Here is an 18,394-nt window from a genome sequence, read left to right as displayed (position 1 = left end):
CAAGCCTCCTATGGGCGGAAACAGTAATTTCATGCGTAGGGTCAAAGTTTTGATGAAGTGCATTTCTGCAATTATTAAGGGTTGAAGATTGAACTTTTCATATTTTATAATTAGCATTAGTAGGATATTGGCTATATTGGACAATTATGGGAGAGGTGAATTAAACCCAGCTGAACTAATATTAATAGAAATAGACATGAACAATCCTCCCATTTTATAGATAGTGTTCGGTCCGTTAAAAAAGTTGTGTTCCAGAGTTGCAGCCTTTGTTCAATATATGTGACTCATTAATTTATTCTCTTGGCATTTCAGTTCCCGAATTAACTGTTTCCTATGCTTATGGTTGCCATACTCATGGGATACATTTTAATTTCTTGTCTTTCTAAAATAATTCTCATACAAAATTTTCTTATTGGTTTACAATCTGCAATACCTATTTATTCTTGCTATTCATTGAATCTCCTATTAATTAATTTTATTGACTTTCACTTCAGCTAAGATGGAACTTTTCGGTGGAAATCCTTCAATTTTCAATTCAAGTGGAGCGAAGAGAATTGTAAAGGTAATAAATGATCTATTGAAAAGGAGAAATGAAGTTTAATTTTTGTATTGTCGAAAAATATTGTAAAAATCGCAATTGCGGAAAAAATACAAAATGAATGAAAATTTCATATAAAAAACTTCAACTCCAGGATCTGCTTCGCTAATATTTACACTGCTGAAAAAAAAACAAAAAAAGACATAAAAATAACATTCCAAATCTTTAGCGGTTTTTCAAATGGTTGTATTTTCATTAAAAATGGCCGTATCGGAATTAAAAAGAGTTGAAGCTTGTGGGTACTATAATAGTTTCCAATGAAATTTTTCCACTAGCTTATTATTTCAATTTGCAGCGAAAACTTGCGCTAAAAACAGGTGTTTCCTATTGTTTCCGTATGTCTAATCCAGATGCAAAAATTACTTTCTTTGATCTAATATAGATATTATAGGAATAGCAAAATTTGAATAATATCTAGTCACAAAAAAAAACAAGAACCTCTATCACGATTTTAAAAAATTTCCCCATTTTTTTCAAACCTACTAAGTCTATATTTCGCTTCTCGATGCGAATCCATGCTGAAGGTGTAAAATGTTCACCTGAAAGGTGCTTCTTTACTTCGCTATTTCTTTTCTATCATACAGTGAATAAATAAGACCCACGTTTACCCTTGAAAAATCTCATCTCATCAACTTGCAGCTATTCGAAAATGGCAAATGATTTAAATAGTAATTTACGTAACAAGTCCGGAAAATAGGGTTTTTTTGGACGAATAGACAAAATTCCAGGACGAGCGTAAGCGAGTCCTGGAAGTCTGTGAGTCCAAAAAAACCATTTTCCGGCGTGTTGCGTACAATATTTTTTCGGCAACCATGTAAAATAACACTATCGCTGCTGCTTTCCATATTTTATTGCGATTGCGATCAAAAAACATGCAAATTTTTGACAACTAATTTCATATGAACTGTCAGCCGTTATCTCGGTTGCTATGGATTCTATGATTCTTTTCCGGCCTAGTCCGGGAAGTACGTACTTTCCGGACTAGGCCGGGAAATGCTACTTTCTCAGAGAAAAAGCGTCCGGGAAGTGAGCACTTCCTAGACGGTTGCCGAAAAAATATGTTTTTTTGTTTTTCATCAAAGTAATTGAAAATAATGATATATACAAAGAACTGCAAAATCAATTAATACGGGTTTTCACAAAATGTATTGATGGTGAATAGAATAAAAAAATGTCCTTGCCTCTGTAGGTATCTTTTCTAAAAGTTTGATTCAGACAAGGAAAATCCATCGAAGACGCCATAAAAGAGCTGACAAAAAATATTTATGAACTTTTGAATGAAAATACCGTCACTATTCATATTTCTTGATGTGTTGAAAGCTTTCAATACATTGAGTCACACGTACGAGACTTTTAGGAAAGCTGGAACGATGTGGATTTAAGGCTAGAATGCGAGGAAAGGAAAAAATATAACCTACGGTGTTCCTCAAGGTACTGTAAACGGTTCAATGTTTTTCCTGGTGTATGTGAATGGACTATTTACCACTTTGGCGAGACGTTCTCACCCAAATTACAGTGACTTTATTATCACAGTGGCGACAACTCGTGTCTCATTTTCTATTGGTTGGCCGCCATGTTTCGTCGGAGTTGCGCAGATTGCAGATTTAGTTTGTTTATGTTTATTAATTTATTTGTCAAAACGTGTTCAGCAGTTGAGTTGTCAAGTTTGTGGAAAGTACCGGCTTCGACTTTCGATTATCCGAATTTTTCATATTTCAAAATGCCTGGTTGTGCAGCTGTTGGATGTTCAAATTCATTATTGGAAAATAATAATCTTTACTTGTGCATATAGTTGTTGAATTTTTTCTTGATAATAATTTCAGTTAGAAATTGAAGATATCTAATATTTTTGATCTGTATCTTCGGAAAAATAGATAGCACGATTCAGTTCATTTCAGACGTGATACATTGGATCGAAGATCGAATTCAAAATAATAAGACGTTTTGTTGCCTACAGATTGAGAAAAAGGTCGAAAAAGACTATAGAGAGTCATGACCATTAAGCGCATTGCTGATCATTCAAGGTGAATTTATTATTGGAAAATAATAATCATTACATTTGTATGTACCTAGTTCTTGAGTTTTTTCTTAATAATAATTTAAGTTAGAAGTTAAAGATAACCAATATTTTCGATCTGTATCTTTGGAAAAATAGATAGCACGATTCAGTTCATTTGCAATGTCGTACCTTGGATCGAATTCATAAAACATAATGTTACTTTCTAAAGAAATTTAGACCCATAATATGAAATATTGCCGTAAGTAACCGATATACAATTCAAAAATACCGCCAAAAACGTCTTGACGAAACATGGCGGACTTTTGACAGTTTTATGGCTAGTTGTCGCCACTGTGGTAATAAAGTCACTGTAACCCAAATGTATTAGGTGCGCCCTCTCTCAAGGGAATACTGTGTTTCCTCTCGAGATCGCTGGTGGACTCATCAGTTGGGCGATCTCTGCCCAAGACACACCCTCTCACACCATGATGGAGAGGTGACTCTGCACCATCGAGATAGAATATTCTATCTATTCTATCTCAATGCTCTGCTCAAATTCGGGGATTCTTTATGAGCTCACCGATACCTCGCTAGAAAGTGATGCGTATAGTGACTTAATAAAACACAGTGACGACAATATGTTCAAATTGTGCCTAAAAATGGCGAAAGGATCGGGGCTTAACCATAGAACTTAATTGATTGAACTGAACTGACACTTCGTCGAAATTAAAATTATTAGGCCTGATTTTTTATATCACAAATGTATTCAACTGAAGAATACTACAGTAACTTAATAAAATGGGCCTCTTATTTTGAATACATGCCAAAAACAGGTAAACGGAGAATGTAAACAAAAAGCCGCCATATTTAGGCTCAGAAACCGGCAGCCAATCAAAAACGAGACTACTCGTCACTACAGTGATGCAAAGCCAGCAACGCTACCTCTCGGGAATGCACTAGATACTACACCATCCATTCAGAGGCAGAATTATTAGCTTCGCGGATGATACTGTTGTGCAGTATCATCAGCGTCTTGGGATGACCTAAGGGAGGAAGTGCAATCTGATTTTTTAAGGATAAAATGTTGGTTCGATTACAACTATCTTAGGTTGAACTTGGACAAAACTAAGTATATACCATTTTCAAAATATATTACGAGATTTCCAGTGGTGAGGACCATTAATATAGGAAACGTAAAAATACCAGAAACTGAGTCAATAAGATACCTCGGTGTGGTAACTGACAGACAGGATGAAGTGGAAAGAGTATATGAAATTTTTGGTAAATAAAATGAGAGTAATAAAATACAAGTTTGAAGTATTGAAATGCAATGCAGATACTAGAAGCATGCGAGACAAGATGGCCGGACGCAACCATACACAGAACAACATCCAAGGAAATCAGATTGACTTCATCTTGATCAAGCGACGATTCCGTGATTGTAATAAGTCAATGAAAACATATTCAGAGCCGACGTGTATTTTGACCATAACTTGCTATGTTCAACACTGAACGTTAAATTCAAAAAGAGGAAACTACCAATGAAAACCTCAAAAATACACCAACATATACTAAAGGACCCTGAAACCACAAGAACTAGCCCAAGAAATAAATGGAAAAATACATGCAACTATATCATTTCCCCTTGATAGCAAAAGTGTCGAAGAAAATTGACGTTATTAACTTCGAGAAAGCATTCGATCAAGTCAAACATACAAAACTGTTTCAATGTCTTAAATCATATAGTATAGACTATTACGATATGCGCCTGTTGATAAACTTGTATCATAGTCAAATAGCTGTAGTTAGGCTGGATGATAGCGTTACAAATGAAAATACCAATAAAAAGCGGCGTAAGACAAGGATGTGTTCTGTCACTCCTGCTGTTCAACCTTTATTCAGGGAACATATTACAAGAGGCTTTATATTGCAGAACAGAGGGAGTGGTGAAATAATAAACAACGTAAGATATGCAGATGACACTGCCACATTGCGGAGGACATGGTGGACTTACATATACTGCTAGACACCGATGCCTCGAAAAAATATGATATAACAGGCATAGGAATTTACAGTCCAAACAACATCTTGATCGTACAAAGACTTCCAGATTGCTTTTCATTATGCTCAGCTGAAATGACCGCAATACTAGAGGCAACAAGGGAGATCAAGAAAAGAAATTTCAAAAACAGCGCCATCATTTCTGATTCAAAAAGCGCTCTAAAGATCTCAAAATGGGCTATCTCAGCTAGAAACGCTTACATACCCCTCTCCGATCGATCGAGTCTACAATAATTCTTATCCGAAAGGGTCTCTCAATTAATTTTATTTGGGTATCAAGCTACACTAACATCGAAGGAAATGAAAAAGCATAAGAAACTCGCCAAATTGAGTTCCAACCTTTCTTAATCTTAAGGCGGACTTCAGAGACTATTGACCACAATACAGATACAAAATCTAGGAAAAATGTAAGGCAGATTGGAACATACCTCTCCTCAAATCCCTGTGTTGGTGAACCAAGAAAAAAAAACACCCAAGATTGAAGATAGCATGGAAGTCAAGACCTGATTGCAGAATATTGATAGTGTACTAGTAAGATGCATAGAATATTCTATGCATCTTATGTACTAGTTACATGTGTAAATGGCGGGTAGCCTAGCACATTGGAAAAGAAAAGAGGGATATTTGCGGTCTATGAAAGTCAGTCAAATTAGAGACATAGAGGCACACTGCATATTTTTTTGACATAAACAATTTTTCTATTTGATATAGGGATGTGTGGTTCGTTCAATTTCGACGAACCGGGTCGAACCAGATCTATGGCTGAGACGACCCGGTTCAAAAGACCCGTTCAATTGACCCAATGGTTCTTTTCAGCTCACTAGCTCAGATCGAATCATGTACGATTTGCGCATGATTCAAAGATCCGTAGATCTGGTTCTTTCGTTCTTTGTTTTTTTTTCTTGGTAAAGAATGTTAAGTTAATATCAGCCTTGTATTTGTTAGTCGGTATGTTTTTAATCGGATCGTGAATTTGTGATTGTGATTTTTTTGAGACATAATCATAAACATAAAGGAGATTATCCATTATCATAAAGTTATAAGTTACTGAGATGGCAGAATATATTAAATTGATATCTGGTTCATGAGATGATTATGGACCTTTCGAAAAAATTTCAAAATCTGATATATATTCCTCGTTCAAATTGATGATTTTGGAATATTTAAATGACTAATGAAGAAGTAGAAGTAAATCACGAATGTACTTTGTACAGAACACTAAATTCACGAGGTCTTGAATTATTAATTTTAACGAAAACTACCTAATGATCATTACCTGTATCTATTCCAACCAAATAAATACAGAAGATCTGAAATCCCTCAAACTGATATTAACCCTAATTAATATATTTTGTTCCCGAAAAATATTCATTTTGATCAACTTTACAAAGTTAGGTTTGAATATATAGTTAAAAAAATTCCCAAAAAATAATGAACAATATTTAAAACCATAACATTTTCAAGAAATAATAATTGGTGCATCTAAGAGAGTGCAATTACAGAGCCCAGTTTCTTTTATTATCTATCATCTTTATTCAAAACCGGGTGCCAAGTGCCGAGCCGATGATTCATTTGCGGAATGTATGTATTTTATTACTACCATAATTATGTTCCTTTAAGGTCAGTCCAAACCGAAACCCATCTTCCTAGGCTCGGATAACGAACCATTCTATGGATCTTTGGGTCCTAAAAGATCCTCAGATTGAATGAACTGAATGTGAAAGTTTGGCTCATTCGTATCGGTTCGAACGAACGAATCATTTTCAGAGAGACGACCCGATCGAACCATTCGTTCTGAAGACCCGGGTCTTTTGATTCGTTCGTTCGTGAACGACACATCCCTAATTTGATAAGAGCCGTTTAGAGGTTAAAATAATAAAGATAAATATCAAATATGTACGATGCTCAAATGAACATACATTGGAAATCTTAAATCTGTAACAATTCATTCATAATAGAGAAGAACAATAATTAGGGAAAAAAAAAATTAAATTAAGAGGTAGTTCTTACCAGTCTGTATTCATTGTTCATCTGAATTTTTGTCTTTTCAGGTTTAAAATGTTTACACTGGCTCCTAAAGATAGATACAGCCCTATTGTATCAAAACTTAACTTATTTACAGTATTTTATCTTCCAGTATTATCATTTATTATTTATCTCACGGATAATCATTTCAAACTTGCTAAATTTGAAAACTTCGCCATTGTATCGGTGCTTGCTGGCTTGGAAATAACCAAATATTACTTTTTCAAAAAAGCTATTTCAGACCAAGATGCTAAAATAAAACAGAAGAAATTTTCTAAACTGGAAAGAGTATGGAAAGTTGTTACATTTAATTTACAGATGTTAAGCCTGATATACATTGTTATTGTATTATTAGGAGCACAATTATTTAACAAATTCCAGGAAACATTTATGCTTTCTGTTCTATTAATGTCGTTAGCTATTCTTCCTGTAGTTTTATATATAGAAGTTGATGATATATTTCAGTTACTTGGGATCATTACAATGGCACCTGTTAATTCTTATTTTAATATGTTTGTGCTCCAACTCAAAACAACATTAGTTGGGGCTTGGTTAGGAGCAGCAGTCATACCTTTAGATTGGAATAGAAATTGGCATACTTGGCCTAATTCCTGTATATATGGGTCACTCTTAGGATTTTATGTGTCCAATGCTTATTTCTATGCAGTTCATTCAACCAATATTTTGGTTAAAAATAAGAAAAACCAAAAATTTAGAAATATTCTGTAGCATGCTGAATAAAATCACAGTTTTTGTTATATCTGTTTAATTCTAAAGGTAACAGTGAATTTTCAATTTGTTTTTGTGGCAGGACAATTATGCCTAGTAACACCTCTCTTGGACATAAATGGCTTGAAACACTTTTCACAATGAAAAGTTGTTCTTTCAATATGAGTGACTTTATGTTCTTTTAATGCGTCAGATCTGAAAAAACTTTTTTCACATTTATCACACTGATAAGGCCTCACACCTGTGTGGGTTCGAGTATGAATTTTGAGCATATAATGGTCAACAAATCTCTTATCACAATAAGAGCAAATATGCTTTTTAACCTTACTATGCACTCTTCGAAGATGGTCATAAAGGTTTCTATTACTCTTGAAAACTTTTGAACAAAACTCGCAGACGCATGTATCATTGGCATGCTTAGCCATATGAATATATATTGCTGAAGCTGTTCTACCTGGAAAAAAAAACTCATTCATATATTTTCAAAAAAAAATTTTTACTTTAAGGATAAATCTATGAATTTTTACCAGATCATTAAAAAAAATGGCCAACTTCATTTGGGTTTATTATTTTCAGTAATAACCTTTAGAATTGCTTGGGGGAAAAAATATAATACCAAAAATTTTCAGTTCACATTTGGAATATATAGAAATAAAAAAAATCCATCTGTGTGTTGTCCAGACCTTTTTCAACAAACTATGATGGTTATTAGAATAAAATTTGTTATAAGTCAGTTGCTCCTCCAAGCTAATATCAATGATCCATAAATTTTCAAGGCAAATAATCAAGGACTCAAATTATGGAAAATTTATATTTCCTATCCAGGGGGGAGGGGAAGTTGCGCGCGACCCATCCTTCCCCTTTGAGGTATGTTGAAAAAAACCCCCTTTTTTTCAATTTACATGTGAATTTGGTAATGTGCACCCCCCCTGGAAGAAATCCTGGATCTGCCCCTGTTCTTAGCTTAAAATAGGTTCAATTCCGAATATGCTGAATCTTTGGATTTGCAATATTTATCGATTAGAAGGAAATAATAAACCATTGTGTGAAATTTACAATGCTTTTACCTTTATAATCACACAAACTGCAGGAATATTTCCTTTTTTCTGCATGAGATAATAAATGAGTTTTCAAAGAGGTAGAGGTAGAGAAGTTCTTGCCGCAATTTTCACAAACAAAAGCTTTAATATCTGTATGAACTGCAATAATATGCTGCTCTAAAGAAAGCCTTGAGTTGCAAGTTTGTGGACAGTCTGTACATTTATATTTGTCAGTATGGCTTATTAGGTGTGATTTAATACTTGATTTCTTCATGAGTTTATAACATTTGGGGCATGGATACAAGTGTCCTTGTTCATGTTCCACTAATTGTTGTCTACTTGATAATGTTGCATCACATTTGTCGCACTTGAATACTGTTTCACCATCATGTGAAGTTTGGTGGTCAAGGTAAACAAAGATTTCATCAAATACTTTTTCACAAATCTCACATGTATAAGTATTTTCTGATAGTGAAAATTTAAAATTGTGATTTTCTTCACTGAAATGAACTATTTTCTCTTCTAAAGGCTCATCATCTGAAGAATCCCATTCAACTGCATTATTATCATAACTCTCAACTTTAATGAATTTATCTTCACTGGTTTTAGATTCTCGGAGTGTTTTGTCAGATTCCAAACACATATTCCTAAAGGACCATAAATCCTCCAATTTTTTGAAACATAAGAGACATATACTACTTGGGAAATCATTGTTTACTTCTATTTCTAAAGAAATACAAGCTTTTACTTTAGTTATTATCTCATTTTCTAAAATTGATTTTAGTTGAGAATTGTTTTTATTCAAGCATAATCTGCAGGACATCCTCGATTCTTCAAATTGTTTCTCATATAAGCTTGTATCAAAAAAAGTTAATATTTTTGATTACATTTTTATTGTTTGTTTACCTTTTTCATAGAATGAAATGAAAATAATTGACATTTAAATGAAATTTTGATTTCTGTATATAGTTTTTCATTGTCTAAATTTAATATAATAATAAAATCAAAATTTTTGTTTCTCTAGCACACTGTCCACCTGATTAAATAAAAAAATACTTATGCTATGCAATTGTTGTAAATTGAAATACAAATTCAATAAAAGGAAAATAATATATGAACGTAGTCTGAGAAATGAAATTGGAAAAGTGGAGAATAAATATGATTATAGTGCTTTCAATTGTATCCAAAATTTCTCGTCATCAGTGAGTATTATGAACTTCCCAAATTATTTTCGATGAAGAAAAAGATTATCAGTTATCACACGTCAATAAAATTATTTTTAAGGTTAATCGAGTCTTGTGTCCTCTTGAAAGAAAGGTCGTTCTAAGGTTAAACTTATCTTAAATTTTTTATTAAATAAAACTTAATAATGTTCTCTAGAATACTAAGAAACTCATTGACTGCAAGCCGTAACTTCAGTACATCTAGTCAGGTAAAATTTAAAAATCATTTGGATAAGAACATGCAAGACTTAGGGTCAAGAGGTCATAACGTATCTACATAAATTTTTACTAAGAAATGAATATATAAATAAGGTATACCTTTAATAATGATGGCCATAAATTTGAGATAATCCAACCAAGAAATCAATGATAACTATGCAAAAATTTCCAAAATGATAATTGGGGTTAAAAAATGCATTTCTGAATTCAATTTCTTTACAGAACAATGTGAAAGTAGCTGTTGCTGGTGCATCCGGCGGAATCGGACAACCTTTGTCTCTGCTTTTAAAACAATGCCCCATGATCTCAGAGTTATCCCTCTATGATATTGTCCATACACCTGGAGTAGCAGCTGATTTATCACATATTGAAACCCCTGCGAAGGTTAAAGGATATATGGGTCCTGAAAATCTTAAGGAATGTTTCAAAGGAGCTGATGTCATCGTAATTCCAGCTGGTGTCCCAAGAAAACCAGGAATGACTAGAGATGACCTTTTTAATACAAATGCCAGTATAGTGAGGGATCTTGCTAAAGCAGCAGCTGAAGTAGCTCCAAAGGCTCTTATAGCTATCATTTCAAACCCAGTAAATAGTACTGTACCTATTGCCGCTGAAGTATTCAAAAAAGCAGGAGTGCATGATCCTAAAAGAATTTTTGGTGTTACTACTTTGGATATTGTTAGGGCTAACACTTTTGTAGCTGAAGCTAAGGGACTTAACCCATTGGAAGTAAAAATTCCTGTAATTGGTGGACATTCTGGTGTTACCATAATACCTGTAATTTCTCAGGCAACTCCATCAGTCAGTTTTACACCAGAGCAATTGAAACCCCTAACTGTAAGAATACAAGAGGCTGGTACAGAGGTAAGAACTATATTATATATATATATATATATATATATATATATATATATATATATATACTTCATATATAATGTTTATGAGTGATTATGTATTTTTCTTTAATAATTTTTATATTTTTGTTTTAAGGTTGTCAAAGCTAAAGCTGGTGCTGGTTCAGCTACCCTTTCTATGGCATATGCTGGAGCAAGATTCACAATTTCCCTCATTAGAGGATTAAAAGGTGAAAATAATGTTATCGAATGTGGTTTTGTTGAATCCAATGTTACTGAAGCTTCATACTTCTCAACTCCTCTTTTGTTGGGCAAGAATGGTTTGGAAAAGAACTTGGGAATTGGAAAATTATCGCCATTTGAGGAGGGTTTATTGAAGGAAGCCATTCCAGAATTGAAGAAAAACATTCAAAAAGGAGTTGACTTTGTGAACAAACACTAAGTCATCTATAATAATGTTCCAACACAAATTTCTATTGAAACAGATTGTTTTTTTTTTTAAGAATGCTTTGAAGCATTTGTAAATTATTTATAACAAATTAAATTTTAATTTATACATACAAATATTCTCTTTGAATTAACATCCATGCTATTGCTTTAGTATCCTCACCAATGTATCATCTGTTTTCAGTATTTTTTTAAATAATTTTAGAATACAAGCACACTTCTGTTTTCGAACGAGCTAGATAGATAGATTAGAGTGAGAGAGAATAATTGTGTACATACTAGTACAAGGAAATCTTAAAATGGATCAAACCATGTAGAGTTTTATAAAATATCCAACCTCAAAATAATAATTACACCATGCATAAAGATATATTCTCAACTCAACAAGGAATCAGAATTTGTGAAAACACTCAGACAGGTTGATTTTTTATGACAGAGGGACATGATCTGGGATACAATTGTTTCTACTAGCAACCCCATGGAGAGGGTTTCCACCCCATCAGGAATTTGAATAGGGAAAGTGGGTGGTTTTGTAGCACAAAAATATGCATTGATTCAAATTTGTATGAACCTGCAGTTCTATAAAGTGAATATCACAAAGTTACAGGGTGTTTTTTATGCAATTATGATACCGATAAAACTAAAAGAAAGAGAGATTGTATAATTTCTATTGAAAGAAAAATATTTTTAACAATCAGTATTAGTAAAAATTTACCGCAAATGCTCGAAGTTGCTCGCCATTAGATTCTCTTCGTTGTATGGGCTAAGGTTCATAAAGAAGAATCTTATCTATGCAGTTATATTTAGTTTTAGGTTAGTTTAATTTAAATATTGATTTTATTTTTCTTGAATAAAACAATGCTTTATCTAGAGGGTTTTTTGATTTTTATCCCTTTGTAATAAGATTCTTTATGAAATAATCATGGGGAGTGAACATTCTTCACAATCTAATTCTGCTACTAAGAGGGGAGATTTAGACTCTAATACTGGCAAATTTTCCAACTTACGAAAGCAACATACCATAGCAAATCCTGGAGGATCATCTTCAGAATTTGATATTGATGGAGCAATGGGCAGACCTAGATCAACTTCCCCAGGGCCTAGTCTTTGTAGCGATGTAGATTTACCTTATATTAGTTATACTGTTAATAGACCAATAGGAGGTTGGTGATAAATCCAATGCAGGAATTAAATATTCATAATGACGTTTTCAGATTCTCCTAAGCTTCAAAACAAGCAACTTCTTAAAACTAAATCGGCTCCAAGAAAAATACCACAAAAACAACCAAAAAGAATTCCACATAATATAGTTTTAGTTAACCCAGCACAGGGTAGTCCTAATATTGAAAAAGATGTTGATATTGAGAGATTGCAAAATGTACCTATGTTCTTGCCAATTATGAGGGCAACTTTGAATCTTCCAGCAGCTAGAGACCCAGAAGTTTTGGAAAGATTAGATCCAGCTCCTCTCCTTAGATTGTGTGCTCGATACCAGAGTCATTTAACAGGTTGTGCTAATTTAGTAGCAGTAGAGCAAAATGCACTCAGTAATAGGATAAGAGAGGTATTTTTCAGTTATTTATTGAATAACAATTTTTTACACTCATGTTTCAGACTGATGGTGAAATAACTAAAATATTCAATGCTGCAACAGAAAAACAGAAATTATTTGCAAAATATGCTGAAAAATTGAGCAAAATCCAAGAACTTTCTTCTCAATTGAACAAATGCCATATGTTATTGAATCAAGTTCTTGAATCAATGGAAACTTTAAATAATCATCTAGATGTAGATGATAGGTTAGAGCCTTTCATATGGACTACTGGATGAGTGTGGCTTTCTAGTTGTTAATTAAGATTTTTGAAATTTAATTTTTTTTAGAGTGGAAACTTCTGATCCCATTCTTATTTTATGTGATAGAAAGTATTTTAAAAAATAATAATAGTTCAGTGTGGATGGGTCATAACATTTTAATCTATTCATTTGTATTGATCTATATTTATTTTTTTTTCAATTAATTAAAAAAATAGTATAAAATATACAGGATGGTCCAGATTTTAGTGCAATAACTTTGGTGTCGAAAAGAAAATCTATTCATGAAGAAAAATTCCTATAAACATATATTCTAGCAAGCATCGGTGTTTGAAAAATTAATTTTTGTAGTTAGTATTTGCTTTGTACTCAATTATCTCAAAAATGGTACATTCTATGCAAATATTTAACACGTTAAGCGCCATCAAAATTTCGATATTTTTTCTTGGGGTACAAAATATTTTTTTTCGCTATTTTGAGTTTACTTAGTGTTACAGAAATTATCCCTCTTGTCAGATTTTACCTGAGAGTTCAATATCACATGTTATCAAAAAAATGGATGAGCGGTCCCATGGGACCGCTCTGGCCCCCGGAAAAAATGGAATAGCCCAGCACAATCGGTCCACGCGAGCGGTCCGCCCGAGAGGTCCGCGCGGCACTTGTCTGTGTATACCGCTGTTTAGTTTTCATTCGGAGTCTTAGTTCAGTGATCGTTAAGTGGTTGAGAGTACAAGCATTTATGAAAATGTCTTCAGATGGGGTGAAAAAGATTATGCCGCTGGCAGAACGAATGGAACTTCCTGAAAAAGGAATTATTACTACAGTTTTGGCATTTCACCGATAACGAGATGTGTCCACCAGGAAACAGAGTGTATAAGATCCAACCATTTGTTGATGAACTTGTGAAAAAGTATCAGCAAGTTTTCACACTAGGCAGCACATTTTGCATTGATGAATCCCTTGTGCCATTCAGAGGATGTCTAGTATTCAAATAATATATTCCCCTCAAGACACATATGGAATAAACATATTCAAACTTTTTAGTGGAGGGGGATATACTTGGAATATGAGAATTTATTGTGGAAAGGACCAAGATGCAGGAGCCTCTGTTCCAACAAATGTAGTGCTATCGCTTGCAGAAGGTCTATTAGACGAAGGGAGGACAGCTATAACGGACAACTATTATACGAGCTTGGATCTAGCTAATAAATTATTAGAAAGAAAAACACATCTTAGGAACCCTTAGATCAAATAGGCGAGGAAACCCAAAAGATGTTACTCAAAAAAAATTGAAACCTGGAGAGATAATTGGAAGGGAAAATGCTAACGGAATATGTGTTATGAAATGGCGAGATAAACGCGACGGCCTTCTTTTATCAACGAAACATATTGATCCAATGGTTGAGGTAAATACTCCCATAGAAAAAAAATACAAGCCAAAGGCTATCATCGACTATAATAAAGGAAAAAGCTACATAGATATTTCTGATCAAATGGCATCTTTTAATTCTGCCATGAGAAAAACGATGAAGTGGTATCGCAAAGTCGCTATTGAAGTAATATTTGGTACTTCAATGGTCAATGCTCATTCGTGAGAAAGTATATGAAGAAATGTTGTTCGGTGTGGAAGCGAAAACTATTGATAATACCTACAGCCAGTACCTCAAGAGGTGTGAAAAGGAAGTCCGAACATATTTTGAAGAAAAAAGATAGACTGTCCCATAAAACCAGGAAATATTGCAGAGGTTGCTATACAAACAAAAAAGTAGATAATTTGCCAAAATATAAAGTGAAAAAAGTGAACACTTTCTGTGAAGATTGCGAAGATCAGCTTCATTATTGTTGGCCTTGTTTTAATTCAAGTCACAAATAGGAACTTAATAAATACTTTATCTCTTCCAAAATGATATTTTATAAGAATAATAATTTATTTTGTGTTATTTTTTTAATAAAATCAATATTTAATTATATTTTTCACATTTTTCTGTGGGCAAAGTATTTGCTCACGATAAAATCTAATATTGAGACCAAATTTAGACCATTATATATTATACCTTCCTGGGGGCCAAGCGGTCCTTCTACACTAGAATAATCCGAAGAATGAGCGGACCGCTGGCTAGTGGCTACAATCAATTAGAGAGTAAATTCCGATGCAGCCCTACAGTTGAGTCTATCAGCGGTCCCTAGGGACCGCTGTGGCGTTTAACGTGTTAAAGAACTTTTTTTCAATGAGGCTCTGTTGATTTAAGGAATGAAACAATTCTTAAAAAAAAAGTAGTGTAGTTATCAATAAGAAAAGGATCATCGCACTCCTACATCTACACCACTGGATAAGTTTGGCAGGAGACACTTTCCTAATTCGAAACATTACATCATCAAAAGTCAAAACTTTAATACCTACATGTTAGAGTTCACCATGTGTAACTCTTTTTTAAACATGCCTACAACAAATCAAATCGATTAGACCATCTAGCGGCAGCTAGATGAACTAGAATATGGAGGACAATTGGTCCATCTAGCGGTGAATAGACGAACTAGCGTATGAAGGACGATTAGTCCTTCTAGCGGCCTATAGACAAACTCCTATCATAGACCGTTATTATAGGTCTATGACTCCTATAGAGGACAATTAGTCCATCTGGTGGTGAAGGGAGGTAAAGGAACGGTTGACGGCCGTTACGTGATTTTCCATACTAGAGTCGATGACTGAAAGTGGTGGATGTAACTCACGTGTTTTTCGAAAAATCTTGTTAAAAGGAAAGTATAGTTAATGGTGTTGAATACGAGATATCTAAGTCTACAAATTTAAACAATGAATGTTAGAGTTTTGATTGAAAATCTGATTTTTTTTTAAACTCTAACACCCTGGTGTGTCTACATATACCTGTAAAACTTTCAGATAAACGGGAGATTTTTCAGATTTATACCTACTTGATTTCAAAGGATCGCGTTTTTTTCAGATGGCGCATACATCGTTTACATTTGACATTTCTTTCAATTCTCGACTCTTGTGAACCAAGGGCGTAGATCTTTTTTTTCTTGGGGGGGATAATCGAAAAAAAATTTTTGACGACAACTTTTACTCATATCTGTAATGTTAAAAAAAGAAGTTTGATAATGAAGTTTGAACCAAATTACTCGAAATAATTTTTTTATTGCTAATTCGGTTGTTCTTACCTTATACTGGGCGTTCTCAAATTAGAGTTACGAAGGAAAATGAGAAATTACTAGGATAATTTTGAGAAAAAAAAAGTTTCATGAATATGAACACACAAAAGCTTTGCTTCCAATATACAGGTTGTTTCTAGTGTGTCGTACTTTTTGTGATGCTTAAATCAGTTTATCAAATATTTATCAATCTCCGCTACAGATTGGGTAAATAAATACCAAAACTTATAATTAATGCATTCATTAGAGCTTACTAGCTGGATCTTTATGTTATAAATATTATGTAATAGTTAAGAAGAAGAAGAATATGACATTGTTTAGTTATGATAAATATTATAGTATTCTGTGGTTAGAATGACACAGTCGTCAAAAAAGAGTGATTAAGAAAAATGTAAAAGGTTGTTAAAATAAAGTGAAGTTATTAATTTGGGAATTTAGTGATTTCATTCAAAATATAAAGATACAAATAAACCCCCCATATTTCCGTAATACTTTATAATAATTTTGATTTTACTGAGGATTTTTAGAGATTTTTCTCGAAATCGATAGCAGATACGACAAAACTATAACAAACCAAAAAGTGTAGTACTGGACCAGAGTTTTTTTCTACATTTTTCTAAACTAACAGCCATTCACCAAAATATAGTTTTGGAGGAAGGAAGCAGGCATCCTTCCAGAAAAAATATCACCCTGTAGATTTGCATTCAAAATTAGCATATCACATGGTGAAAACTGGAATATCTATGGCAAATTCAAATTAAATATCTTGTGAAGGGAAGGTTATACGAGAAAAAAACTTAGACTTTAACACATGTATCTCAAAACAAAATATTTGGGGACTCATATTATAGGACTTTTTTTCTTAAAATGATCCGGAAATCTGTCATTTTCATTTGTATCTCCAATTTAGGAACACCGTGTAATTACCCCCAGTATCCCCCCATTTCTACGCTCTTGTCGTGAACTTTGAGTATAGAACAATAATAATTTATATTCTATGGTCTGTCATTATATTCCATTCATTTGAGTAAAAATTCGATATGAACTGAATTGTAATTTATTGTGAATGTTTGCAGTGTCTAAAATCAGTATTTCCTTTTTAAACGGCACCTGGCAGATAGTGGGAATTCGAAAATTTTTGAAGAGCGCCCCCTTACAGAACTCTGGTGTAGCAGAACACCAAAGCAACAGGTGTGTCTCAAAAAGTCTGAAACAATATCGAATCAGTAAACACACCAGGTATTCTATGCATCTTACTCTCTTCTGCTTTTTTTCTATGAATAAATTAAAATTTGCACGATATATAACTTTGAATAAAATAATAGAATAGGATTAACTTGATCTCCCCATTTTGGAAAGCCAAATTATTTGCCTGAAAAGCACCTGAAAATATGAAAAACACAACGTTATCTACGATACCACAACAAAAAATGTATGTTGTCGAGGTTCTGAGAAGGCTAAACATAGCCAAATTGTTTCGTCTCAAATGATGTTACCTACTTAACCATTATCAAGTGCCTACAGAGTATCATTTCAATAGTTCACTGTGGTATCACTAAAACATTACAAGAAAAGTCTACAATAAATAAATCACCTATCAACATCAGCCGATATTTGGAAAAAACTAAGTTTTGAATTAATACTGGTGTTTCGACAATTAAACACAATTATTCATCATTCAGAATAAATCAATAAGCAATTGAAATCTTAGGGCCAGTTGCACCATTTGCCTAAACATTGATTAATTTCTGATTTCTCTTGAGAAATCATAGAGTAATCAACATTTAAATTTTTAATCAATGTTTAGGCAAATAGTGCAACTGGCCCTTAGAAATTCAAAATTAACAAACGAAAGTTTACTTGTAAACATATTAACAGAACAAGGTGAGTAAATTCAATTTATTCAATTTCTTTGAGTTGCGCTAGGAGGATGCGCGAGTCCGACAAATGAACAAAAAAAAGTGTTACTACCAGGGGGGTGAAACCGCTAGTGCTAGCATTGGCAACGGATGTGACGTCACATACACTCAAATTACACGGTATACATCATGCATACATATCACGATGTAAAAATTTTATTCTCATAATAAGCCAATCAGCGGTCGACTTTTAGAATAATCATATTTACAAGTTTTATAACCTAAACATCCAATTATTTTCGTGTGGTGGAGAATGTAGTTTGTATTGTTCATTTTAAATTGTATTTTAGGTTTCAGGTA

The 18,394-nt window shown here is 33.4% G+C and overlaps 3 protein-coding genes and 1 long non-coding RNA gene across 5 annotated transcripts; 3 read left to right on the top strand and 1 right to left on the bottom strand.

Moving 5' to 3' along the window:
* The first annotated feature begins 6,502 nt into the window (after positions 1-6,502).
* LOC123674680 lies at positions 6,503-7,441 on the top strand. The gene is made up of 2 exons (XR_006746689.1): positions 6,503-6,657; positions 6,710-7,441. It is a non-coding gene; the product is annotated as an uncharacterized LOC123674680 (long non-coding RNA).
* On the bottom strand, positions 7,433-9,394 carry LOC123674677 (zinc finger protein 675-like). The gene is made up of 2 exons (XM_045609644.1): positions 8,480-9,394; positions 7,433-7,866 (listed from the first exon to the last, which is right to left on the bottom strand). Exons 1-2 carry the CDS (start codon positions 9,273-9,275, stop codon positions 7,475-7,477), a joined length of 1,188 nt encoding a protein of 395 aa, XP_045465600.1. The 5' UTR covers positions 9,276-9,394; the 3' UTR covers positions 7,433-7,474.
* Positions 9,395-9,495: 101 nt separating this feature from the next.
* Positions 9,496-11,312, top strand: LOC123674678 (malate dehydrogenase, mitochondrial). Of its 2 annotated transcripts, none has more exons than XM_045609645.1 (3): positions 9,496-9,654; positions 10,117-10,758; positions 10,885-11,312. In XM_045609645.1, the coding sequence occupies exons 1-3, from the start codon at positions 9,511-9,513 to the stop codon at positions 11,188-11,190; spliced, it is 1,092 nt and encodes a 363-aa protein (XP_045465601.1). In that variant the 5' UTR covers positions 9,496-9,510; the 3' UTR covers positions 11,191-11,312. The 2 variants fall into 2 exon arrangements, with proteins under 2 accessions (XP_045465601.1, XP_045465602.1); XM_045609646.1 differs by lacking the exon at positions 9,496-9,654 and adding an exon at positions 9,723-9,884.
* Positions 11,313-11,999: 687 nt separating this feature from the next.
* LOC123674679 (BLOC-1-related complex subunit 5) lies at positions 12,000-13,571 on the top strand. The gene is made up of 3 exons (XM_045609647.1): positions 12,000-12,358; positions 12,410-12,759; positions 12,810-13,571. Exons 1-3 carry the CDS (start codon positions 12,118-12,120, stop codon positions 13,023-13,025), a joined length of 807 nt encoding a protein of 268 aa, XP_045465603.1. The 5' UTR covers positions 12,000-12,117; the 3' UTR covers positions 13,026-13,571.
* Positions 13,572-18,394: the final 4,823 nt, after the last annotated feature.

Source organism: Harmonia axyridis, chromosome 3, assembly GCF_914767665.1.
Source record: "Harmonia axyridis chromosome 3, icHarAxyr1.1, whole genome shotgun sequence".
NCBI lineage: Eukaryota > Metazoa > Arthropoda > Insecta > Coleoptera > Coccinellidae > Harmonia > Harmonia axyridis.
The sequence above is the reverse complement of the archived record's forward strand: the minus strand, read 5'-3'. Positions and strand labels throughout refer to the sequence as shown.